Genomic DNA, 27,442 nt, shown 5'->3' on the forward strand with positions numbered 1-27,442 from the left:
GTCACAGTTGGGATATTCCTGAGAGGATTGGGGAAAACAACAATTGCTCACTGTTTTCCTTGTTTCTTACTCCCTCACCCACATCTGCAATTCTGGTTGTCAGCTCCTCTGGGGCCAAGGTGCAAAACTCGGTACCAACAGTCACACACACACATCACACATAGTTATGATAGCAGTAAAACATAGTTACAGAAAGTATTTAAAAAATAATGTCCCAAGTCCCAGAGTGTCATGGCTTGTAAATTGGTGGTGCATAGATGTTGGCCTGGAGGCAAGTTTTGCAAGAACAGACACACAGCAGTTCCTCATCACACAGTGCAGCTGCAGATGAAAGCAGTCCAGTTTGTCTTCCAAGAGCACACGCTGGATGGCAGCATTAGTGGGGGGGAGCCAGCCCCCAACCCAGTACAGAATCCAGTGGCACACAGCCAGCTCTAGCATCTCCTTCCCTTGATGGCTGCAGCAGGTGACCCCAAGGCACCAGGGTCTGGTCTTTGCCATAACTGAGGCTACACAGCTTCCCCACCATCAGTCTCACCAGTGACTCAGACTCACAGTATGCTACATTACCATTGTCCAACAGGGTCAGCTTTTGTCACTTTTCAGCATTTTCAGTCAATCTCTTATGTATCAACATTACCAAGAGAATTTGCATCTTTCTGCATACAGATCTGCATACAGAGAGATGATTATGTACTCACTGAAAGAATTACTGAGAGCAATGTAAAATTGTGGCTTTAATAGTACAGTATTGATTGCATTTAGGCTAGACTTTTCCCTATTTTGTTCTGAAATGTTTAACACTACATAATTAGTTTTTTTGTCTAACTATTTTCATTAGAAAAAACAAATGACAGAACATGGAGTGGTCATGGTTTGAAAATACCTTGTTACTTTCTCTGTATTTGAAATGAATTACTAGGCATTTTTGCAAATAGTGGTTTTACCTTTTATTTAAGATTTGAAAAGTGATACCGTTTAACACTAAAGTAAATACTCAGCTTCATTTCACTCTTCGATTCTGTGTTAGTGTAAAACCTCATGGCACCTATTCATAGTTCCTTCAGGATTCTCCAGGGTTAAGGAAGGTCATCCTGGCTGTAGAGGAAGTGCAGCGTAGATTCACGAGGTTAATTCCTGGGATGTCCGGACTGTCTTACGCAGAGAGGTTAGAGAGACTGGGCTTGTACCCGCTGGAATTAAGGAGATTGAGAGGGGATCTGATTGAAACATATAAGATTATTAAGGGATTGGACAAGATAGAGGCAGGAAATATGTTCCAGATGCTGGGAGAGTCCAGTACCAGAGGGCATGGTTTGAGAATAAGGGGTAGGTCATTTAGGACAGAGTTAAGGAAAAACTTCTTCTCCCAGAGAGTTGTGGGGGTCTGGAATGCACTGCCTCGGAAAGTAGTGGAGGCCAATTCTCTGGATGCTTTCAAGAAGGAGCTAGATAGGTATCTTATGGATAGGGGAATCAAGGGATATGGGAACAAGGCAGGAACTGGGTATTGATAGTAATTGATCAGCCATGATCTCAAAATGGCGGTGCAGGCTCGAAGGGCCAAATGGTCTACTTCTGCACCTATTGTCTATTGTCTTCCCATCGTAAAAATTAGTGTGCGGTCTTTGGCTAGCTTTCTGGATCTACAAATGTAGTAGTGTAAGGTTGTCTGAAAAGGAATCCAATAGCTGACTAGTTCTAAATTGAAATAAAATGAAAATTAGAAATAATTATATAAGACAAGATCCATGCAGAGCAAAACAAGATTGATGTTTTGGGTCAAGAAACCATTGAATCAAGAGTCAGGTTTATTATCACTAAGACAACGTGAAATCTTCATTATTATCATCATCATCATCAAGGAAGATGGAGTGTGTGTGTGTATGTGTATGTGTGTATATATGCAAGTGTATACATGCACATCCACCCCTTGTAAAAAGAATTCACCCCCCCCCCCTTGGAATTTTTCATGTTTTATTGTTTTACAGCATTGAATCACAGTGGATTTAATTTGGTTTTTTTGAGACTGCTCAACAGTAAAAGACTATCAGAATGAAAACAAATCTTTACAAATTGATCTAAATTAATAACAAATATCAAACACAAAATAATTGATTGAATAAGTGTTCACCGCCTTTAATATGGCACACCAAATCATCACTGGTGCAGCCAATTGGTTTTAGAAGTCACATAATTAGTTAAATGGCGATCACTGTGTACAGTGAAGGTGTTTCAATTGATTGTGGTAAAAATGCACCTGTATCTGGAAGATCCAACTGCTGGTGAGTCATATCCTGGCAAAAACTACATCATAAAGACAAAAGAACACTGTAATCTCTGTGAAAAAGTTTTGAAAAGCACCGGTCAGGAAACTGGATATAAGGAAATTTCTAAGTCACTGACTATCCCTTGGAGTACAGTTAAGTCAATCATCAAGAAATGGAAAGAATATGGCACAGCTGTAGATCTGCTTAGAGCAAGCCTTCCTTAAACTGAGTGACTATGAAAGAAGGGGGCTAGTGAGGGAGGCCACCAAGAGATCTATGACAACTCTGGAGGAGTTACAAGCTTCAGTGGCTGAGATGGGAGGAACTCCACACACAACTGTTTGCCCGGGTGATTCAACAGTCACAGCTTTATGTGAGAGTGGCTAAAAGAAAGCCACTGCTGGGGAAAAGAAACCGCACATAAAATCTCGGCTAAAGTTTCCCAGAAGGCATGTAGGAGACTGAAGTCAGCTAGAAGAAAGTTCTATGCTTCGGCAAGACAATGACCTACAAACCAGAACTACACAGGAATGGCTTAAAAAAAACACAACACGGTTAATGTCCTGGAGTGGCCAAGTCTGAGTCCAGATCTCAATCCAATTGAGAGTTTATGGCTAGACTTGAAAAAGGATGTTCACTTATGATCCACGTGCAATCTTACGGAGCTTGAGCAGTTTTGTAAAGAAGAATGGGGAAAAATTGCAATGTCCAGATTGACAAAACTGATAGAGACCTAGCCACACAGACTCAAGAATGTAATTGCTGAAAAGGTGCATCTACTAAATACTGACAACTTGAAGGCTGTGAATACTTGTGCAATCAATTATTTTGTGTTTTATGTTTGTAATTAATTGAGAGCACTTTGTAGGGATCTGTTTTCACTTTGATACAAGTCTTTTAATGTTAATCAGTGTCAAAAAAAGCTAAATTAAATCTTACATACACACCATCTTCCCTGATGGTAACAATGAAGAGTGCATGCCACAAATGGTGAGGGTCCTTAATGATGACTATTAAGGTTATTTTCTTGAAAAATGATTTTTTTTCTCTTCAGCCGTGTCTGTAGCACTTCAGATTTCCTGCACCATTCGTATTTTGCTTATGGATTATTATTTTAAATTGAAATGAATATTGAAAACAAATATCTAAATTTTTAATGCTCTCTCTAGGTTGACAGAACACTTGTTTTTTGAATATTTTCAGCATGCAGCCTCCATCTTTTAATAGGTGTATTGTGCAACTTCAGCTCAATGCATTTTAAATAGTTCAAGTTTGAGACAAACTTTTATATGTGAAGGAATGAGTTATGTGTATACCTCATTATAGAATCTGTTCCCTTAACTGATTATTGACTGGCCTGGAGTTTGGAGGACTAGCATCGTGTTAGGGAGGATCTTTCACCAGTTGAATGATTGAAAATCTACTGAATGTTGTAGGTACTACTTGGGCATTTGCTAACACTCAGCAAATGTCAGAAGGATTTGTAGATGTCTGGACCTTGTCTGATGGCCTTAGAAACTCAATTGTGCATGCTGCTCAATGATAGATGTACACTTAGTGTTTTTTCATCAGGGTTATTAACTTGTTATTGCTTGCAGAATTCACTTCCCAGTTTGAATCCACATCAAACAGATGTTATTTTGTAGGCTTAATGGAGTTTTTGATTGAATGCTGTCACATCTGGGGGGAAAAAAAACAAAGGTTGCTTTTGGATGAAGAATCTGAATTTGTTAATTGCTGACTTTTATAGCCTTTTTGCAAATTCAGGTTTTAATGAAGCTGTGTTAAATCATTCATGCCAACAGTTTTACATTTTTTGCTGCTGCATAACTTAAATACTGAAGGTCATATGCTAGTGTTCATGAACAATTTTACATAGCCAGGAGGTAGTATTGAAATTGGTATCTTAATGCAGATCAGAACTTCTGGAGGGTGCCATTGAAACTTTTAATGATAAATGATGTCCATGCTTCTAAACTTTCAGAAGTGCACACATTTTTGTTTTTTAACCTGCCTTTCTTTTTTCCATTCAGAGCAGAGATGTTGATGGCAACGCAAGCACATTCCCGTCTATATAGCCTGAGTGCTGTTTAGTTCTGCTTTTAGATCTATCCTTGAAGATCCTGACATTCCATGTCCTGGATATGATGTTGAGGAGTGGGGGATTCCTGTGTGATTATAGTGCAGGGTAATCATCGAACACTAGTTTCCACACAGACTTGATAGTCTAGTCTTGATCCAAGAGCAAGGGAACATGGTGACAGAAGTCCAGATTCTTGCAAGAATATTGAAGCTCATATGTGATTGTATATGTACATGGGAGCTCAGTGTTCACCATGCGGGTTTAAATGTGTCCCTGCCCTCTATTACTGCCCCCCTTTCAGTCCCCCACCCATACATCCTTACCCTTGAACCTTTCTCAATTTTTTAGTCTCTGAATTTTCAATCATCCCCCAGACTCCTTCCACTATCTTTCGTCCCTTGCAACCTCCTTCCCTGAGAGTATATCTGTCTGCTCTATTGTCAAATTCCAGCTCCTTCACCTGCCTCACTTCTGACTTCAACTGAATGTGTTGTGCTATGCCTTGCCCTCCTAACTGATTGGAGCTAATCTGCAGAACCAGTGGGGAACTGTTCATCTATTTTTTTCCCATACTGAAATGATAAAATGTATGAGAACGTAGTCTTTACACTTAGTAGCCTCAAAGGTCTATTAGCATGCCCCTCTACAGCTCTTCCAATTGACATTTAGAATTTGCCTGAAGACTCCAGGGAAGATGTGGACTACCTCCTAGATGTCAATACTCACTCCTTAATAAATGTAGGCATCAGTGACGATGGCCAAAGACAACTGGTGACAAAAGTTGATGATGAATTTCATTAATTATGAGTGTTAAGCCCTGCCTATTACTGAGGCTGTTTACAGTGACCAAGAAATTCTGTTTTATTTTTGGATGCTTCTGATGGAACAGAAAGACTTTCCACATTACCATATTTTGGCTAAAGATCAAAGATGATATTTAACTGTCCTGGAAGAACAAACAATCTGGTGGAGGAACTCTGCACAAGGATGGGAAGAAATGAATTGTCAATGTTTCAGCCATCAGGAAGGAGGAGAGGCAATGGCCAGCATAAAGAGGAGATAGGGAGTGGCAAGAAAAGATTCTGAAGTGATTGACTGAGGAGAGGTGACAAGTTGGGGAGGTGGTGGAGTTGGAAAACTATGGCAGTTGTATGATTGCCAGAGGCAGACAGGGAAAAGCAGAAGTAAGGTGGGTATGGAGAGTGCGAAGATGGAAGACAGCTGCTAGAAGAAAAGGAGGATCACAGTGATACTGAAGTAGATAAGGGTAAGTAAAAGAGGTGCGAGCAGAAACGGTTAGAGAAGGGAGATGTGAAGGACTTGGAACCAAATGGAGTGAGGGGTGGTTGAGGAGGAAATGTATGAAGTCACTGGTTGGAGCCAGGAAAGGAAAAAAGGCAAAGATCATTGAAGTGGCAGCTGGGTTGTGTGGGAATGGGGATTAAACCATTTGGGGAGGGAGGATGTGAAAGAAGGGGATAATTTTTTTAAAGATGTGATTATGCAAAATTTGTAAACACCATATTCATTCTATTGGGGTATAGACTACCCAGGCAGAATGTAGGGTGTTGCTTCTCCAGTTTGCTTTAGGCTTCATCCTGGCAGTACAGAATGCTGAGGATGGACAAGGCAGTGTGAAATATTCTGCAACTGGGAGCTCAGGATAACGATTGCGGATGAGTACAGGTGTTCTGCAAAGCGATAGCAGAGTCTGTGCTTGGCCTCACCGACGTAATGGAGGCCACAGCAGGAGCACCAAATGTGAGGACAGGGAAATGTGCCTGGGGTAAGGGAGGGATGGGTGGGAAATAGTTGAATCAGTGTGTCATGGAGGGAGTGTTCCCTGCAAAAGGTGACAACATAGTTGTCCTAGCTTTGGTATCATTAGGCATTACTTGAAGACTTTTAATGGGGGAAAACTATACATTGAGCTTTTAAACTTGCTTTAAATTTGAAAAATGTGGAGATTCCAACATGAAACGTTGGGGAACTACAAATGAAAATTTCTAAAAGACTGCAAACTTATTGTCTGGAATGAATGTGCATTGGCTCGCAAAGCAACCATTCAAGTAATAGATCAAGATTAATGGGAAATGTTATTTTAGTGTTAGCTGGAGAGTTTCATCAAATACTACCAGTGATTCCATAAGAACAATTGAAAGCCTTTACTTAAGCATTCATATATTTGGGGAAAATGTTAAACGATAACACTTGAAAACCAATATGAAGGTGCATTTGATAGGTAATCTATCTGTAAGAGAGTTTGCTTCAAATTTCCTTAAATTAGGAAGTGAAGAAATTATGCATGAAAAGTTAACAGGAATGATTTTGATAAACAAAAATTGAACCAAATTTGAATTGTTACATTAGTTGATGATTTATTGCACGCTGCTTTCCTGAATGCTGTTTCAATGCTATTTGAAGTGCAATTGGTTGAGTGAAAGCAATTTCAGCACCAAATTTGTTCTTCAAGTTGTATATTATTCCATTTACAAGGAGTGTTATAAAGCCCAGTTGCATGGAAATAAATGTAAACATTATGATTGCCAGCATAATACCTGAGCAAAATTGGATATATTATATAATATTGAATATACTTTGTATAAATTAATTTGTTACAAGCAATTGTAACAAATTTTGCAAGAGTGAACTGCAAGTAAAATGGGAAATCTGTAGTACTAATGGAGAAGACAGTAAAAACACGTGAACCTTTCACAGAAATAATTTTCCTGTATTTCATAATCTCTTACAGCTTTCCAGATTAAATTGCTGCTTCTGAAAAACTTTCCAGTTAGGAGACAAACTATACACATGATAGTTTTTTTTGTGAGTAGAAGTATTGTTGGGCCTTTCAGTGTTGAAGTTAATAGAGTAGAACCAACTTGTGAATGGGGTAGCCATTGCCTGAAGCTACATTTTCCTGTCCATCCTTTGCAGTATAATGCAGCATGTAGAAAGTAAAAGTGTAGGCTTTTTATATTGTGTTTTGTGCATTTTTAAAGCAAAAATGCAATAGGAGCAGCAGTGGCATTCAAGCAAGCTACCCTGCCATTCAGTACGATCATGGCTGTATTATGCTGCCCGCAGTTCCTCTTTCACACCAGTTACCTCGGATCCTTCTGTTCTTTAATCTTTCTTGTGCTTATTCATCTCTACCTTAGATATCTAATGCGCTGGCCTCCAGCATTCTCTGGTATCAAAGAATTCCAGGGATGCATTGTCCTCTGAATATCTTTATAAAGTGAAGGTTAAATTTTAACAGATGACTACTTTGCAATAAACAGTCATAGAATATGGTCTTTTTAGTTTCATATTTGTTTGTGGTACAGTGGACCTCTGGAATATATCTGAAGGAACACAGGCCAAAAACAGTAGTGGACCATCCAGACTCAGATCTGCTCTGCTCTCACCAAAATTATGGCTAACAATATCTCAAACACTTTCCTGCCCCAAAACCTATATTCCTTGGTTCCCTCAGTTTCCAAACTTTTGATCTCCTTTCTCAGGATACTTTTTTGGTCAGGAATGACAAAGATTTATAACCCGCATAAGCTGCCTTAATCTGATTTAAATGCTTAACTCATTCTGATATTGTGCAGCCTAGTTCAAAATTCATAAAGCTGAAAAAAATGGACTTTCAGCTTCGGTTATGAATCCCTTGTAGAGTCATAAATGTTTTAAGATCACTTCAATTCTAATCTTAAGAATTGCCAATGGCACTATAATCTCTACTTGCAAGTCAAATTCCTCATCCCAAGAATCAATCAAGTGAATCTATACTGCTTTACCTTCAAAAGCTAGTTATGATTTTTGCATTTGGAAATACAGATTGCACATTGCATTCAATGGTTTAAGTCTTTGTGAACTTAGCTTTGCTGCTCTTTTCATCCTGTTAAAGCTTATTTGATGTCCTGAAGTTTTTTGATTAATTTTGAGGGGATGATGGTATCGAATGCCAAGCTGTAGTTGATAAAGAGCATCCTGATTGGGATTGACCTTTGCTGACCAGATGTTCCAGTATTGAGTGAAGAGCCAATTAAATGGCATCAACTGTGGACTTGTTGTGCCAATAGGCAAATTGGAGTGGATCCCAGGTGTTTCTCAGGCAGCAGTTGATATGTTTCACCAATCTCTCAAAACACTTCATCACAATGGATGTAAGTGCTACTGGACGATGGTCATTGAGGCAGATTACCATGTTCTTCTTGGTACCGGTATAATTGAAGCCTGCTTGAAGCAGGTGGTACCTCGGATTAATAAAGTGAGAAGTTGAAGATCTCTGTGAACACTTCATCCACTTGATCAGCACAGGTCTTTAGTACTTGGCCAGGTATCCCAACTGGATCTAATGCTTTCCGTGGGTTTATCCTCCTGAAGGATACTCTCACATCGCTTCAGAAATTGAAATCACAGGGTCATCAGGGTTTATGGGAATTTCTGAAGGTTCCTCCATGTTTTGACAGTCAAAGCAAGCATAGAAGGCATTGAGCACATCTGGGAGCGAAGTTTGGTTTCACTTGTAAGAGGCGTGAACATCCACGGAGCATTTAATTATTGGATGCTCCAGGTTGAGAGAATGTGACAAGATGAAGACCACTGAATCTGAGCACCCCGGAATTTATCGAGAAACACAGACCCTCCACCTTTTTGCCTTCTCCAAATCAGCAGTTAAGTCCATTCTGTTTACCGAGAAGCCTCTGAGTCTGATGGTAGAATCCAGCATGTTCAGATTTAGCCGATACAGCAATCTTGGCCTTAGGTCCTCAATCTTGTTCTCCAATGACTGCATGTACATTAGCTAACAAGTTGCTGGGTAGAGGAACTTTTATTTCTTGCTGTTTCAGTCTGGCTTGGAGTCATCACCTCCTCTCTTGCTTCAGCCATGGCGATATACCTTCATTCACTTAAAGGTGCCATACCTGCATGCTTGAGAGTTAAGTCTGCTGAGTCCTCAGAACACTGTGAAATTGTGCGCTCATTAAGATGGTTCAAAAGTGCGTTGTTTACAGGGAAATTATAGGCTGCAAATTGCAGTGAGTGTAACACAGAAGTATATTTATAAACTTTGTAAGTGGCCCGCAACATGTCACTGCAGTTCACCAGCGCTGTCTTGGAGCTTCAATCTTGGACATTTATTGCTTATTTATTGATCTTACTACTTTTTTTTGTATTTGCACAACTTGTCCTTTGTACATTAATTTTTTGCCTATCCTGTTGAGTCCTCCTGTCTCTTTCACCAATCAACTTCCCAGCTCTTTATTTCATCCCCCCCTCCTTCGGGTTTCACCTATCACCTGGTGTTTTTCTCTCTCCCGTCCTCCCACCTTTTTAAATATACACAGCTTTTTTCCTCTAGTCCTGCCAAAGGGCTTCAACCTGAAATGTCGACTACTTTTTTTCCATAGACGCTGCCTGGCCTGCTGAGTTCCTCCAGCATTTTGTGTGTGTTGCTCGGATTTCCAGAATCTCTAGATTTTCTGTTGTTTATTTCATTGATTTTATTGTGTTCTTGATATTTACTGTGTATGCCTGCAAGAAAATGAATCTCGGAGTTGTATATGGTGACATACATGTACTTTGGTAATAAATTTATTTTGATTTCTTGTTCTCCAGCCCTTCTGCAATAAAGACCAGCGTACTTAATTGCTTTATTTGTCACTTTGTTTCTTGAAACAACAGATATTCTTCCCATTTTTATCTATGTTATTATAAGTGAACAAAAAATAAAATGTATTCTGTTTGCTCATATCTCACTTTCATGCTAGACCGGCAGTTTGGATAAAGAAAATAGTGATGTATCCAACTCATTTGTATGGATTGTCTGTAGCTGAGGACCTTGTATAGATCCTTGTAGCGTTCTATTCATTAAATTTTTCAACCTGAAAATGACCCTTTTATTCCCATTGTTTTCTGCCCTGAACCATTTGTGTATCATTGCTAATATTTTGCTATATCTTTGTCCTTAATGGAACATAGTGTTTATCTAATTTAGCAATTATATCTTTACATTAAAAATATAATTAATACTGAATATGGCTGATTTATTCCTTTATCTGTGTATTTTTTCCTTTTGTACTTGAATGTATATGGATGTGTGTAGTGGCATCGAGGCGAAACAGTGCTGAGTTTTAATCCATCCGGCACCTTGCAGGCTCTCCATCTCTGCCGGGTTGAGTGTCGAGCGAGCAACTTAGCTTCGGGGAGGGGGTGGGGGGGGGGGAAGAAGTCATATGCTATGGAAATAGTAGAAATGCCACTTGATCCACCACAAGGCATGAAAAAGAAATTATATTTATTTATATATTTTTAAATATATTTAATTGGGGTTTGAAAGGTGTTTGAGTGTGTGTATAAATAAAATATACACACACAGTCCTACACCTTCCCAACCCTGTGCAGTGGCCCCTCTGTACCAGGCGATGATGCAACCGGTTAGAATGCTCTCCATGGTGCATATGTAGTAAGTGTCTTTGGTGACATATCAATTCACCTCAAACTCCTAATGAAGTGTAGCCTCTGTCGTGCTTTCTTTGTAAATGCATCAGTATGTTGGGCTCAGGACAGATCCTCGGAGATGTTGACATCCAGAAACTTGAAACTGTTCACACTTCCCACTTCTGATCCCTCATATGAGGACTGGTGTGTGTTCCCTTGACTTCCCCTTCCTGTTGGCCACAATCAATTCCTTGATCTTATTGACGTTGAGTGCAAGATTGTTGTTGCAGCGCCACTTAACCAGCTGATCTATCTTGCTCTGTTACCTTGCCTCATCACCATCTGAAATTCTACCAATAATAGTTCTGTCGGCAAATTTATAGATGGCGTTTGAGCTCAGCCTAGCCACAGAGTCATGGGTATAGAGGGAGCAGAGCAGTGGACTAAGCACATATCTTTTAACAGTAGCGTTTCATTACTCTGAGCTTTCATTCCTCCTAATCCATCTACATGGTTTGTTTCTTCAGGAAGGCTAATGGTATAATCAAGGATGCCTTCACCCTGGCCATTCCCTCTCTTCTCTCCAACTTTCTGTGAGAAAATAAAGAAGTTTGAAGGCTGGGATACCCAGACTTGGAACAGCATCTTCACTACTGCTATCAGACTTCTAGACAAATCACCTCTCTCACATCCACGTCCCAGCAATTATTCTGCTATTGTCACTTTAGTTTTTTCACGACTTCAAACTGCGCAACAATCTTTGCATTGTTATGCTATTCTACTCTTAGTGTATTTGTTGGTGTATTTTTCATTGCTGTGACTTTCATATAAGGAAGGAATTTCATTGCCCCCTAGTGTAAATGTCAATAAACTAAACTAGCCATGTGAGAAATGGGAGGAGGGGTTTTTAATAGGATGAAAGGCATGAGAGGTTAAGTGAAAAGGGGGTGGTGAAAAGTGCAGAGTGAAGGATGGTAATAAGTAGATGTACTTCTGTTAGGCAGAGCTTTATCATGGGATGCTGTCTGATTTCCACAGTCTATGAGCCTTATCAGCGCTATCAATATTCTTGTAACAACAGGGTTGTGCTTTGTAATGCGCTTTTGCCATTCACTGCAGTTGTAAGTTTAGTTTAGGAAGCACAGCGCACAAAACTCCCTCAGCTTTGTTGTCAGTTCTAGTTGGACATTTTCTGTTTATCATATAAACCTACAGCAATGCCAAAGCAACCTTTATGCAGACTTAGAAATTTATTGCAACTGACACATGAATATGGTTGAAAATAGTTAATTTTTTTTGGTTCACAACAGCAGATAAAAGATTATTTTTCCTTGTTTCTAGAACCATTCTGGTTGCTTGATTGCACTAATTAATAACTAATGTAGGCAATCCCAGTTATAAAGAAGGGAGCTGTGTACCTAGTTATTGGGACTTATTATGATTTTTAAATAAAATAGTGTACAGCTGGATGCACATTCCATATATATTGTAGAGTCCTCAAGTGAGTTTGTGTCTATGGAATCAGTTTAGAGTTCAGCTGAGTGAAGTTAGCCCTGGCAGTTCAGGAGCTTGGTAAATACAAGGTAACACAATAGGTTGTAGGGTGGTGAACTTCTTAAGAGGTTTATGTTCGTCAACTTGCCTTGAATGACATATAAAAGTTAGTAGGCCTCTACCAGATAGTAGAAGTAAGCTAATTTTTGATCATGTTAATGTAAATTTCTGCAAGAAACAGTATTTGAAAATGGTTGACACCAGAGTACTTGTGTATAGTATATGTACACCTCAAGTGCTGTTTTGATAGCGTCCTCTCTTGCATAATCTTGTCTGTATTTTAGTATATTGAATTTTGTTTCATTGTATTTGTCAAGGAATCCAGAACTGTTCACTCTAAATTGAACAATCAATATGAACTATTGAAACATTGTTCATTCTAGCTTGTAGTTGCCAAGCCATGAATGTTTATGTTTGATGGTAAGCTTGCAAACATTGGTGCTTACAGCTGTATTTATCATTTTGATGAAAATTAAATGAGATTTACAGATTCCACAATTTTGAAATGAGTTATTCCAAGGAGCCTAAAATATACTTGTCACAAATGTAGTTTGTCTCAAATCTGATATGTCAGTTTAGACTTTATACAATCTTGTTTGATGCATTAATTTTCCCCTATAAGCAATACATAACATGAATTTAAATACATTGTGATAAAGTTGAATTAAAAGCAATCACATAATTTTGTAAATTTGAACAGTGTCATCCATTTTGCATACATTTTCAGTAGAGGTTATTCAAAGTGATTTGCAGAGACTGCATTAAAAATAGATACTAAATTGCTGGGAATATAATGAAGGATTAGCTAATCTTATTCAGACTCCCAAATTGTGTTTGGGGGGGGGGAATAAAGAAAAGTTGGGTGAATTAAACAAGTACCTTGTTAATTGAGAGGATAGCCATAGGCTATAGGGGGACGTGATCAATTCAGGAGTCAGAGCAGTAGCAGATGAAATTTAAAACTGATAAGTATTTGATGAACATGTTAAGAGGATAAATTATGCCACAGCACACTTTTGTATTCTGATCAACACACTGTGATCACCAACATGAGAAAATCTGCAGATGCTGGAGATCCAAAACAGTGCCCACAAAATGCTGGAGGAACTCACCATTTATGGAAGAGAAAAGATAGCTGCCATTTTGGGCCAAGACCCTTTTTCAGGACTCTGAAGAACACACTGTGATGTTGAGATGACAGTGCTGAGGATGTTCACTAGGATATTGATTAAGATGGAGCACTTCAGTTACAATGGATAGCTTGGTTGTTTTCCCTGGAGGAGAGAATACTGAAAGAGATAACCTTGTGGGGCATAGGTAAATTGGATAATTGGAAGCCACTTACTATCGTGGAAACCTCAAATTATAGAGCATACTTCAGTTGCAAGGAATCCCAGATTGTTATTGCATATCAATATTAAAAAGGTAAGAGGCAGGTTGCAGCTAATCATGGACGAACAAGGTGCCAGGCTTGGAGATGTATAGATGAATACTCATTAGTTATAAAGGTTAGCAGAAGTGTTTCAGTGTTGATCTATTTAATTTTGGTGTTAAGGATTTTAGAAATAATTTTTGGGGTGGGGGATTCTTTCAGGTAGGAATTGCTGGGTATGAGGTGTAGTTGGATGTAATTAAATTTTGCCTGCCTAGATTAGAGAAAAGCACACCATGTTTGATTGATTTCATTGAATTTTTTGATTAAGTAATGCAAGTCATTGATGAGGGGGATCAATTGTTGAGTTGAGTATCAGTGACAGTGATGTTGAGGTTGGGAGCTTCAAGTTCTTTGGTGTGAATATCACCAATAGCTTTTTAAAGGACCGACCACATTGCCATCGGATCCAAAAATACTAACCAACGCCTCTACCTCCTCAGGTTGCTGGTATTATCTGAGATAACCATGATGACAATTTAACATATCCCATCTGCTTCTGCAAAGTCCATAGCCCTGTCATTTTAGAGAAGCATTTAGCCAGACACAGAGATATCATATCTGCTTCTACCACTTCCCTAGCAATGAGGGTACCTACTACCCTCTGCCTCAAGCTTGCCTCATAAACCTCCTTTCAGTTTTTTCCTTGTGACCTTGAACTTGTATTCTCCCTGGTATTTGACATTCTCATCCTGGGAAAATACTCTAGCCATCTACCTTGCCTATGCTCCAGCCCGCTCTTCCTGTAAATTGTGTACTTCTATTGATCATCCCTCAGTATCCTATGGCCCAACAAAAATGATGCAAATTTGTGTAGTTTCAGTACAGGCAACATCCTGGTGAATTTTTACACTCTCTCTAAAGTGCACTCCTTGTAATGCAGCAATCAGAACTGCATGCATTACACCAACTGTGGCATTTGAACAGCATTTACCATCTATCCACTTTTGTTGCCACTTTCAGGGAGCTATGGACTTGCATCCCAGTATCCCCAATTACATCTTTTCCCTCAGTGTGTCACCATTTACTGTATAACATCAACTCTCCGAGTCTTGCAATTTACCATATGTCAGATTTTAAATCTCAAATATTATACGCAGTTTGTGTCACCACATGGAGAGGCAATTTAACAGTTTTAAAAATGATTTAGGGAAAAATTTTGTTTGGTTAATAACTGCAGTTGTTAGGTGGGGGGCGGCAGTCTGAGTGCAATATTAAGACAGGTATAGTTTAGATGGACAGATTTTCATTTGCTGATGGTAAAGGTAAGGTTTTGGGGAAGAGGTGCAGGATGAACACAAGGACAGACTTTTCATCAAGGAAAATGACCGTGACCTGGAATTTGAAATTAGTGTGGGTGGTGGAACTGTAAACATGAAAATTGGAAAATGAAATTACATAGATGCATGAGGGAAATATACTGTGCTGAAGGAATAGTAGGGATTGAAACACTGAATTGCTCTACAGAGCTGGCATCAATTTGATGGGCCAAATGATTGCTTCCTGTGCTATAAAGAATCTGACACCACATTTTTGACTAAATCTTGCTGTGTGACTTGAGGATGGCTCAAGAATAGAAAACTAAACATGGATAAGATACTACTTTTGAATTGTGATTTGGGTAATAGATTGGGCGATTCTACTTGTGACCTCTTTGTTTCCATTTGTGATTTAGATGTGGGAAGAAGAGTATTGATACTCAAGGTTGCTGATATGATTGAGGAGGAGCAATTGAGAAGGATTAATGGAGTTCATGGGTTAGTAGGCAATACAGATATAGTTTAAGGCTGAGAAATAAATTAATACTTCCTGAGGAAGGGGTAGAGAATCCTGCATTGTAAATGCTTTTGAAGTGGAGCAAGTGTTATCTGTGGATAAATGCACATTGACCTTTTGGGATGTTATTACCAGTACAAAAGACACATTGAATTCTTGTTAAGTGAACATAAAAAGATAAGTGATGAAAATTGTTTGCACACACACTGTGAATTGACTATAAGCAGCTTGTCACCTGCAGAATCCAAGGGAAATTAGAGGAGCATTTTTGACATTTAGGCTTATTAGCGCCTGGAGCTCTGGTCTACAAAACCTGCATCCTTTTTACCTAATATAAGGTATTCAGCCTGCTTGATTCTTATTCATTGTAAATTAAAAAAAAAGCCTGGCTAGTTTGTGTGATCATCGTATAATTGATAACTAATGATGTAGTACTTGCAAAATGCAAGAAGTAACTATGGACTGTGAATGAGATGTGATGTATTATCTCTTCATGTTACTGGTTTTAATTCCTTGCTCGGAATATCTTAAATAGGTACAGGTCAATTACTAATTTCACATGTTTGATAATTTCAGAAATCCTGAATAAATTTTGAGGGCCTACCTTTTAAGACAATGTTTTTGTTCAGATTACATTTTTCCTCTTTCCCTTGGCATGGCAACAAGATGGAATTACTGTATATTATTAAAGTGACCAGTTTATGAAAAAGGATTATTGACTTTTGTTATGGAAAAATACTAATATATTTCAAAAATATTTTAAGTTCAATAAAATAGTTAATCAGTTAATATTAATGTTCCCTTGTCTTTGTTAAGTTACACTTTGAATTGATCTTTAAGATAGGTAAGATTAGATGTATTAGAAAAGGCAGTGGTTGATCAATTTGAGTATTAATAGATTAAATTAGTTCTTTCATTTTCCTACCATCAGTGATTTTACAGAAGTAGTAATATAGTCCTTATCTCCCTCCTTATCTGCGGGTTCCGCATGCGCAGATTCAACCAACTGCGGATCGGGAAAACCCAGAAGTTCTCTCTCCAGCACTCATTGTTTGCCTCGCGTCTCATTTGGTTGCTACTTCGTTTCAGTGAAAAATGGCTCCTAAAAAGCAATTAAGTGATCAAAGCAATTCCTCAAAGGCTATGAGGGAGTGTAAGGTGCTATCTCTCGCTGAGAAAGTAGAAATCTTAGCTCTTTTGAAAAGTGGCATGTCACTTGTCGAAGTGGTCCTTAGCCCTCAATCTCCACAGATCCTGACTTTAGTATTATTGAGCCTCCTCCAAAGCATCCTTATTCCCTTAACGATACAGAGTAATAACTATTTACATAACATTTCCATTGTGTTAGGTATTATAAGTACTGTAATCTAGAGATTAAAAGTATCACTTGTTTAAGCATTGTTCGCTTCGCGTCTCGTTCGTTCGCTACTTGTGTTGTGAGCAAGAGGAAGGATTTTAAAGCTAGTAAGGGATAGGTGGCTAGCTATGTAAAGTGCTACAGCCTCAAGAACTTATAGATCATGGGAGAATTGGGATTGGCTGATGCCAAGGTGTCATCAGCGTTCCCAGAAGAGCTACAATGGTTGCGTCTGTACTGAACATGTACAGACTTTTGTTCTTGTCATTATTTCCTAAAGAATACAGTATAACTATTTACATAGCATTTACATTGTATTAGGTATTATAAGTAATCTAGAGATAATTTAAAGTATACGGGAGGATGTGTGTAGGTTATATGCAAATACTACGCCACTTTATATAAAGGACTTGAGCATCCGCATTTTTTTGGTATCTGTGGAGGGTCCTGGAACCAATCCCTTGCGGATAAGGAGCGCCGACTGTATATTTTCATGAGAAATCTGACATTGTTTAATGAATGTGTATCACTGCAGGTGGCACTCCATTATTGAGCCATATTCCAAAACAACAAACCCTTCAAATTACTTGTCACAATATGTACCCAGGATATTTGAACTCATCTTCATTCGCCTTTACTTTTTTTTGTGGGTTTACAAAAAAATGAATATAAATCTTGCATTGATGGGAGTGGAGATCGAGTCCTCTTGAAGTTTTGGCATAAGTATCTTTTAGAATATGGTAGATTTAGGTTCTGCACGTTTTAAAACTTTGGAAAGGGTAAAATGTGCTGATGGTGAAAATTTAACCATTCAGTCATTGATCTTGATCTTGAACTAAAATCTGGATCAAAAATTCGTTTGTACATTATTACTTCAGGCTAATGAAATGAACGCATTCATTCTCCATTACTGGTCTATTGCTTTTTATCCCTACTTTGAAAGAAGTTTGAGCCAGTTTACATTTATTTAAAAAAGTGGAGTTTCACTTTATCTTTTGAGTAATCATTTTGTTGCTCTCTTCCTGCTTCATTGATTCTCTCTTTCTCTGGTTTTAACGTAACTTTGCAATTAAATAAAAATAGAAGCTGTAAGTGTTTCTTTTTCAAATTGTGCATTGAATTTATTTGTTAATTCTGTTCACTTTCAACAATAACATTATTAAAAAGGTGTTCATTGCTGTTTAAACCTGGCTTCTTAGCAGAATAGTAAAATTAAACACAATTCTGAACCAAAGGTAGCATAAGCAATTGGTAATGGCAGATTGGTAATGAAAGGGGTGGGTAGTGTTTGGCAAGAAATTAAAGGAACTCCCATCTTCATCCTTCCGAAGAAATCCCTCCAAAGTTTTGGTTTTATTTTTGCACTGCACTGGGAAAGATCATGCCAGCCATTGTAGTTGCCTTCAAATGTTTAAACTTTAAACTTTCACAACACAGTTCTGCAACAGAACTCCTTGTGGGAAGAATTTGTTTTCACCTCTATTATTTTGGGCTTTATTATTTATTCCAAGTTCTATTTTTAATTCGTTATGCCAGCATGAATATATGAACATAGCAACAGTTGCTTATAACAGGCAAAACATTGACATTCAAGTCCATTAAGGACTGTAGTAAATCCAGCACTTGAACTGGACAAATTAGCAGCTGTTAAAATATTTTTGTGTAGTTCAGGTTTGAATTTTTGCCAGATTTAATAAACAAGAGCTTTCCAAACTTAGAATTTGAGTAGCAGACACAGCTGTAAAATAACTGCTCTTGAGATTTAAAAAGTGTACCATGTTGCACTCTATTAGATCCTAGTAATTTAATAGAAAACTGGAATCAGCTATAAAGACCAATGGTGCCCTTCAACAACTTATTTTGGCACTCAAATTTGTTCTTTTCTCAGTTCATGATTTAACAAATAAGTTTGCTAGTTTAAAAAAAATCACTAAATACTGTGCTTCATCACAGAGCTGATTTTTGCAGCCATAAAATAAGTCTGATATGGTGTTGGGCAAAAGTTGTGCATATGGCTTGTTTTATTTTTTTTTATTTTTTATTTTTTACTCTTTTTCTTAAAGAGTAGCTACCATCTGTAAATGTGTTACTTCTAGCTCCAGCATTCCAATATTTGCAATGAGTTTTCAAACATGGCAGTGTTCTTGAAAAAGATTTGTGGTAATGATTGTAGTTATTTACGTTTTCATGATTAAGGTTTCTATTCATTCAGATCTATGCACCTTGATATATTCTGTGAATAACAAAAATGAATCTATTCTTAGAGTGCCATGCTGTAAATTTTTCAACTTTTCAGGCTTTGAACTTGGCTTAGAAATAACAAATGAATAAAAGTCCAAAAATAGTCCAATATATTACTTACATGGGAAATTTGATTTGTAGAAAGGATATGAAGTTTAAGGTGTTAAGTTCATTTTCTAGTGACTGACCTTTGGCGTTATCCTTGGCGTGCCATTAGAATGCAGATGAATTGTTAACTTTCTTTTTGAAATTGAATTATGATAAGATGCCATAATTTATCTTTAAGCTATTTGGGAAAATAGACTAGAGTTGATGATAATCAGTTTCTCCATTATACAAAAACATTTTTTTTGCTAACACTTCTTTTGCTCAAAATTCGGAGCATTAATTTTGCAGATCTTAATATCCCCTTCATAATATCTAAAGAAGCAGCTTCGATTGTAAAAAGGATTATTTTAGTGAAGGTCAAAAGTTCAGTTCTTCTATAAGGGAAGACAATTTTAAGCCAAACATGCAGAAACATCACAAATTGAAGCAACTTTTTGGTTTTATACAAGGTGTTTAAATGTTATTTTCAATACAAGCACAGGTGCATGAGGTATATCCAACTCGTTTTTCTAAGGAAAGCTGTAATTCAACCTCATTATTCCTTCTACTTAATCTTAGAAGTTTGGGAATGCATGCTTTATCGGAAAATTAAGTTTCTTTGTTTGTATATACAATTCTGAAAGTGAATGTTTTAGCAAAAAAATTACAATATTTTCTGTTCTTTTGTAGTGAGCACCTTTCCTGTTCCTTCACCTTCTTTCTGCATGGAGAGAGCAATGTCTGTACAAGTGTTGAGATTGCTCAACACCAACCTGTGTACCACATCACTGAAGAGCACATCAATCTAGCACTATCATCAGCCATGCCTTGTCAAGGTAAGTTACTAAATTAGTTTTCTAAATGTAGTTAACCTGATTTGTACACTAACGAGTGCTGTTAATAATGATTTTGGAGTTGTCAAATGATAATTTTGAATTGGTGAATGTGGGATCAGACACTGGTGAGGTTATCTGCTGAACTCAAGCAATTCCATTCTTAATTTTTAATGGCCAAATTATCTTAGAAGCAGTTTATTGGAATTGTAGTGCATGAAGTAAAACGTTTTATAAACTAAAAGTAGCCCTAAAGAATTAAAATGGAACACCAGGCTAAGACAGAGACAATGAGCACGGAGAGTTGGAGGCATGGGGTCAGGTGAAATATCCATTAGGCCAGTACAGGGGAAGAAAATTTGGGGAAGGCAAAAAAAAAGATTGGTTGAAGTGAGAAAGAAATTTACCTGCAAGTCCTCTGGTCCAGAAACCAATGAACAGTGAAGGATAAGCAGAACTAGTTGTGGGCTGTATTGCAAATGGAAAAATTTAAATTTACTCATTTTCTCTGTATGTGGATAGAAGACGGATGAAGCCTTCAGCAATGTTAAAATAAAAAATAGGTGGCATCGAGGTTAAAAAGATATTTGTAAGCCATTCAGAGTAGGTTACGAAGGTAGGGTTATGAATTGGTCATCCTTAAATAAGATAGGATGGAATTGCTTTGAAAAGTGATTGGAATTTGTTGGTTTGAAGTGAAGTGTTAGGACGTTAAGACATGTATTTCATGTTGATACTAAATTTATACTTAGTTATCTCAGAAGCCTGCTTTTTTTCAGCTGGGTTATATGATCTGTCCACATTTTTAAAACAGCGTTCTAATTCCTGTTATATTCTTAAATTATTTGCCACTTTAATCATCAGTACTATAAAAATTATTATTAACTTTTTTTTTAGTCATCATTAGTCCATTTGGACTAAATGGCACACTTACAGGCCAAACATACAAGATGTCAGATCCAGCTACAAGGAAATTGATAGAAGAATGGCAGTACTTCTACCCAATGGTATTAAAGAAAAAAGAAATAAAGGAGGAAGAAGAAATGGATTGTGATGATGACTTCCCTGTTGCAGTTGAGGTTATTGTTGGTAAGTATAGTGCGCAACTGACAAATAATGCACTTATAAGACCAATTTGAAATGTTCTGAGTATACTAACATTAGCATTGGTTTAAATTACAGGAACATTAGCCTTTAATCATTTTTAATTTGAAATCATTCTAAAAATTCAGATTGGACTATTGCATAGCTGATTGTTCTCTTTGCAAGCCCTTTTCTGTTATGCTTTAGTTAATGAACTGATTGTGGCTTTGACCATAGTCTCCAATCTTGCACAGGTTGGCTGTGCAGTAGATGTAATGCAGCTCCATGACTGACGTTGAGCTAAACTTGATCCTGGGACTGAACAATTTGTTAGAGATGAAGTTCAGCATTGAGGGAGAAGTTCAACAGTGTGTTGAGGACACTTTGATTAACAGCTTTTATGCTGTTGAGCGTGATCATATAAATTAGAAGATGTAAAATAACACCTGCTCTGCCTTTTGGTAAACTCATGACTAATCTGTAACCTCATTCATGCTTACCTCCAGTAACCTTTCAGCCCCTTGCTAATGAGCAATTTGTCTCTGTTTTAAAATATTTAAAGACTCTGCTTCCTTTGTGGGGCGGGGTGTGAAATCACTTAATTTCTGCCTTAAGTGTGCCAATGTTACTTTTAAAAATAACCTTTAGCCCAGATACTTCCAGAAGTGGAAGCATCTGTCTTCAGAAGACTTTAGGATTTTGCATCAGGATCGCTCTTGTTCTTCTGAATTTCAAAGCATAGAAGCCTAGCCTTTTTAGTCTTTCTTAATAAGACTACCTACCCATTCCAGTTATCAGCCTAGTGAATCTCAGAACTGGTTTCTAATGTACTCAGTACTGCATGTGATCTAACGTTTTTAATTAACTGAATTATTACACGGCTAGTTTTATGTTCATTTCCTATTACAATTGAATGGCAACATTCCATTATCTTTCCTAATCGCTTGCTGTGCCTGTATACTAAAGTATTACGAATTAAACACTGGCAGACCGCAAATCACTCTGTATCTCAAAGCTCTGCAGACTCTCACCATTTATATGTTTTCATTTTTCTTGCCATATTTCTCTTACATTGTTCTCCATTTGTCAAATCTTTGCCCACACAGTTATCTTGCCTATATTCCATTGCAGCATTTTATCTTCTCTTAGCAATTTACTGAGACTGCCTGGTCTGTTGGGTTCCTCCAACATTTTGTAGCACTTTTCTAGTTAATTTTGTGTCACCAGAAAATTTAGCAGCAAATTAAGTATGCTTTTGCTTTCATGGAACCACGTTGACTTTGCTTGATTATTTCAGGATAAAGGGTCTGTCAGCATCCACTAGCAAGAGTAATTTGAGAGACACTTCAAGTGTAGCTGTCTCCTTAACACAAGTCCATTCCACAGCAAGCTATTCTGTCCAGCTTTGCCACCTAATTGTTGAAAGCAACTAAGCCAGCTGACCTTGGGGACAATTAACACCTGTGTTGGTATTCCAAAACTTGGCAGAGGGAGAATGTCAGTCACTAACTCAACATATGCAAAGAGAGCATGCCAGGGAAGGAGGTGACATACTCATGACAAATTATTTAAGAAATCAGTCAAATCCAAATGCTGTAACTACAGACAGGGGGGAGAGAGTGAAACAGTGAGGGAGGAAGACTGTGGATGCTGGATTCTGGAGCAACAAACAAACTGCTGGAGGAATCAGTGGATTAAGCAGAATCTATGAGGGGGGGAGAGGAATTGACAATGTTCTGGGTGGAAATTCTGCAATGGGCCATGATACACGGGCTTGACTTGAAATGCCGAGCATTTTCTCAAGTTGATGATTCCTTTGGGTGGAGATGGCATATTTTGCTCATTCCTCCCCAGTTGTGCTGTTTTGGATTATTGTGTGTAAACCTGATCTTCCCGGGTGATTTCAATGGCTAGATAGGGAAATCTTCAGTCATAAGTTGCTGCTAAATTCAAATAACAGTTTTTGAGAGTATTCTGAGATATTTAATTTATTCTTTTAGTAGTGGAAAAACTTCTGCTTATATTAGCTTTGTTGTTAGGTGAAAAGGGGTCTTGAAAGTTAATTTAGTGATGACTTTGAAGCCTGAGTAGAGTGCATTTTGTATAATAGCAAGTGATACAAATTTAGAATTTTGTGTGACTAGTTGCTAAGGAACGTGAAAAAATTAGAATAAATCTATAATGTATTGCCTGAAATGATAAAGATGATATCTAAGTATTAATATAACTTGATCACCAGCAAAGGACAAGATTTAAACTTATTGCATTATGTTTCTTGGAGTTGAAATTGACTTGTGGTGCCTTGTATGTATTTTAATACTTCCATGTATTTTGAAATAATTATGTTCTTCTATACCTTTGCAGGTGGTGTAAGAATGGTATATCCGTCAGCTTTTGTGCTGATTCCTCAGGGGGATATCCCTATAATTTCAAATGCTGCTACTGCAGGAGGTCATACCAATCCAACGCAAGGGCCAGGAAGTGTGAAAGACACCAATAGCTGTGGATTGCCACTTACACCACCCACCTCTCCTGAGCAGACCATAATAGGTAATTTCCCACATGTTGTTATGTAACTTTACAGCCTTTGTATCTAGGAGTAAATATAAATATTCAGAACTGCATTCGACAGCTTGGCAGCCATTTAGAAAGAATATAGCTGGATTTGATTGTGCTCTTCTTTACTCATAGTAACTTTTCAGCATCTGACTTCATCCCTCCTCTCCCACCCACCAGGCTCCACCTATCACTTCCTTCCCCTCCTTTACCAGCTTATTCTGGCATCTTTCCCCTTCCTTCCCAGTCCTGATGAAGGGACTCAGCTTAAAAGGTTGACTGTTTATTCACTTCCATAGATGTTGCCTGAATTCCTCCAGCATTTTCAGTGTTGCTCTAGATTTCCAGAGTGCAGAATCTCTAGTGTTTACAGCTTTTTCACCTCTACCTTTCATAGGTTCACTACCTCAAACATGTTAAACTCAGATTCCATTAGGTTGCCCCTGAACCTCCAATACTCTGCCGAAAATAATCTGCTTGTGAAATCTCCTTGTAGCTATTATTTTCCAATCCAGGCAATATGCTGGTGAACCACTTCTGCATCCTTTCCCAGGCCTCCACTTATTTTCTGTGGTGTGGCAACCAGAACTGCACACAATATAAAATGTGGCCTAAGTTATATACAGCTTCAGTCCTGATGGTCATATGTGAAGTCCTGACCAATCAAGGTAAACCTGCCCATTAGCTGCATTAACCATCTTATCCACCTGTATTGCCACTTCCAGAAAAATGTACTGGTGGGGAAGAGTGTTTCACTGTCATCACAATAATTAGTCTTACTGAAATATGGATGTTGTAAGCAGATATTTACATTGACAGATATGTCAGGCAAGATTTCCCCTCAAGGAAACCTGACTTTGGCCTATTTTATCTTGTTCCTCCAAGAACCCTGAAGTTCCTTAATAAGGGACTCTAATACCTTCCCAACCACTGAAGTCAGACTAACCAGCCATAATTTCTTTTCTTTTGCCTCTCTTAGAGCGGAGGGACATTTGTGATTTTCCAGTGCTCAGAACCATTCCAAAATCTCGTGAATTTTTGAAAGTAAAAAATGTGCATAAAAATCTGTTTCAGATTCCTTTTAGACTTAAACATTTAAATCAATCAACAGAATTGAAATGGGCTTGAATTTCTGATTTTATTGAAAGGTAGACAATAATGTTATTAAAGTACAAATACTAGAAAATTATGAATATTTGATCTGGCTTATTTTTTTAGAGTCAACAAAATTTTTAAAAGTTGACCTTAATCTAAATATGCCTAGTTTATTTCAGTCAGTTTACTCTATGGCTGTGCTGCATAAAGTAAGTTAAATTTCCTATATCCTAATTGTAAAAAATCATACACTTGTGAATTGTAAGTTTAATTTTTAGAGATATTTTACATATTTGTTTTTGGCATTGTAATATTGTAAATATTGGAATTGAAATACCACAAGTTATACAAGCCTGAAAAACTTCCCACAATTTTTATTGAGCATTTATTGAGATTATTTATAAACTTTTAGCTCCCCCTAATGATGCTATTTAGCAATATCATATTTTTGAGTTTATTCAATTTTTGCTCATTTTAAGTGGTTCGATGAAATTGACTTTTTGCTTCATATTTTAAACTGAATCTTAACCAAGTATGGAGAATAGTTATTATACTGTTTGATTTTGGACATGCAAGATAAATTTCTAGGCCATGATTATGGCTGTGATAAACTTACTTTGCAATTTCAGTAATGATTGCACAAGGTGAAAGGTCAAAATTTGTACTTCTCTTCAAAATTAGAAATTAATAATTATTTTTGTTTATAATGCACCATTCATATATCCGTCTCTAATGTTAGAACAGTCATGTTGTGGAATTTTTTGTCCTTTTATTATGTTCCCTTAAATTATGTATCATTTACCAAATGTAGACTGAAGCTACCTTTGCTTAGCTTTTTTCAATATAGTTTACCAGTTATGCATCTTAATTCATCCAATATGATTTAATTAGATTAACTTTATTTGTTATATGTCCACTGAAACATCAAAACATACAGTGAATCATGTCATTTGCGTCAATGACCAGCGTAGTCTGAGGATGTACTGGAACAGCTGGTAAATGTCACCATGTTTCCGGCGCAAAAATAGCATGCCACTTTTTACTAATCTTAACCTGTACAGCTTTGAAATGTGGGAAGAAACCACAGCACTCAGAGGAAACCCATGAAGTGAAAACATACAAACTCTTTAATTGACAAAATAATAATTGAAGGATATTTAAAACTTTACATTTAGCTGATGTATGATAAACCCTGATCTTGCATCAGATATGTAAAGAGTGAATTGAATCTTGATCGCTGGTACTGTAAAGGGGCATTGGAGATAAGCTCTTCTCGGGCTTCTGGCTGGGTGCTGGTATTGATTTTAACTGACATTTCAATAACAAACTCTGCCATCTTCATCAAGGATGGCAGAGTTTGACATTGAAATGTCGGTTAAAATCAATACCTGTACCCAGCTGGAAGCCCAAGCCCAAGTTCATTTGTCACATATGCTGGGAAAACACTAGATCCTTTTTCTGTAAAGCATTTTGCTAATTCTAAGCTACCCTGCTGCCCTGAATTTTTCCACTATCACTTTGGCATTTCATATAACCTCTGAGATTAAGTGAGCATTGGCAATTCTTTGGTAAGAAACAATTTCCACTAAGTGCTAAATTTAGCCAAATGAAAATATCTAGAGATAGTGGAAACTGGGAAAACATACCCAATTATCCTAATCTTGGTTCAAAACCAAGTGCTAAAGATTGTCCTTGTTAATTGAATGTATACCCAGGAGCTCTTAATGTTTCTTTTTTATAAATAAGTAAAAAATAACAGCAGTTATTTTACCAAGCTCTTTTCTAGTTCATTTCATTTGCTTACTTGTATTTTTGAATAGTTTCCAGTAGTTAAAATTTAGTTCAAGAATAGTTGTCAAGATCAATGTAATTCTCTAAATATTGACTTGTTTAAACAAACATGCATTCACTTTGGCAATAAAATTAAGTGACAATAACTATTTAGTGTATTGCTTCATAGAAAATATCCCCCTTTGTCTAATACATTTTTTTTTGAAGAAGTGAAATTCAGGTGACCTGATGGAACACTTGAACTACTTGGAGAAGCTTGTTAGTAGGGAAGCAAGATTTGTTTTGAGAAGGAAATTGTTGGCACAATTGTAGTAATGGATTGTTAGTAGTCAAAATAAATGTTTCGACAGAGACCTAAAATTCTTGGCTGTCATTTTATGCCAAAAAGCTATTTACACACAACTTTGAAAGCTACTAGTTTGATTTACTGATAAGCCGATGGAAGAATAAGTTATTTTTCATTTTAATTTCAAAATGGACTGTAACTGTTAAGGAGTTGTATGGCCAGTTATTCTAACTTCCCAGAGCAGGCATCTTAAACAAGCCTTTCCACCCTGTATTTCAAAGTGACCTCACATTGTAATAGATACTAGGTTTGTTTTTCAAAGTAATAGTTGAAAGATATTTAAAACCTTACAATGACTGGAACATGATCTGTGTTTGGAAAATCAGCCTATATTACCTCTCATTTTGCAATGCAGAAATACTGTTCAAAGATTGAAATATTTTTTTGAGCAGGGTTTGCAGGTTCAATCAGCACCAATACCAACACAGAACCTGGAATTGTGTTTCAAGTTCAGGCTGAAAAGGTACTTGTGTGGCCTCTAGTGGCAGAAATCAGATATGTCA

General features: G+C 37.4%; 1 protein-coding gene across 2 annotated transcripts in view; it reads left to right on the forward strand.

The window, feature by feature from the left end:
• LOC140738295 (mediator of RNA polymerase II transcription subunit 13-like) overlaps positions 1–27,442 on the forward strand; it is a 207,360-nt gene that overhangs the window by 112,790 nt on the left and 67,128 nt on the right. For both annotated transcript variants that reach the window (XM_073065473.1, XM_073065474.1), the window contains exons 5-7: positions 19,926–20,071; positions 20,966–21,157; positions 23,516–23,701. In XM_073065473.1, coding sequence (XP_072921574.1) covers positions 19,926–20,071; positions 20,966–21,157; positions 23,516–23,701 — 524 coding nt within the window. The remainder of the gene's footprint in view (positions 1–19,925; positions 20,072–20,965; positions 21,158–23,515; positions 23,702–27,442) is intronic.

This window comes from Hemitrygon akajei, chromosome 14 (genome assembly GCF_048418815.1).
Source record: "Hemitrygon akajei chromosome 14, sHemAka1.3, whole genome shotgun sequence".
Lineage (NCBI taxonomy): Eukaryota > Metazoa > Chordata > Chondrichthyes > Myliobatiformes > Dasyatidae > Hemitrygon > Hemitrygon akajei.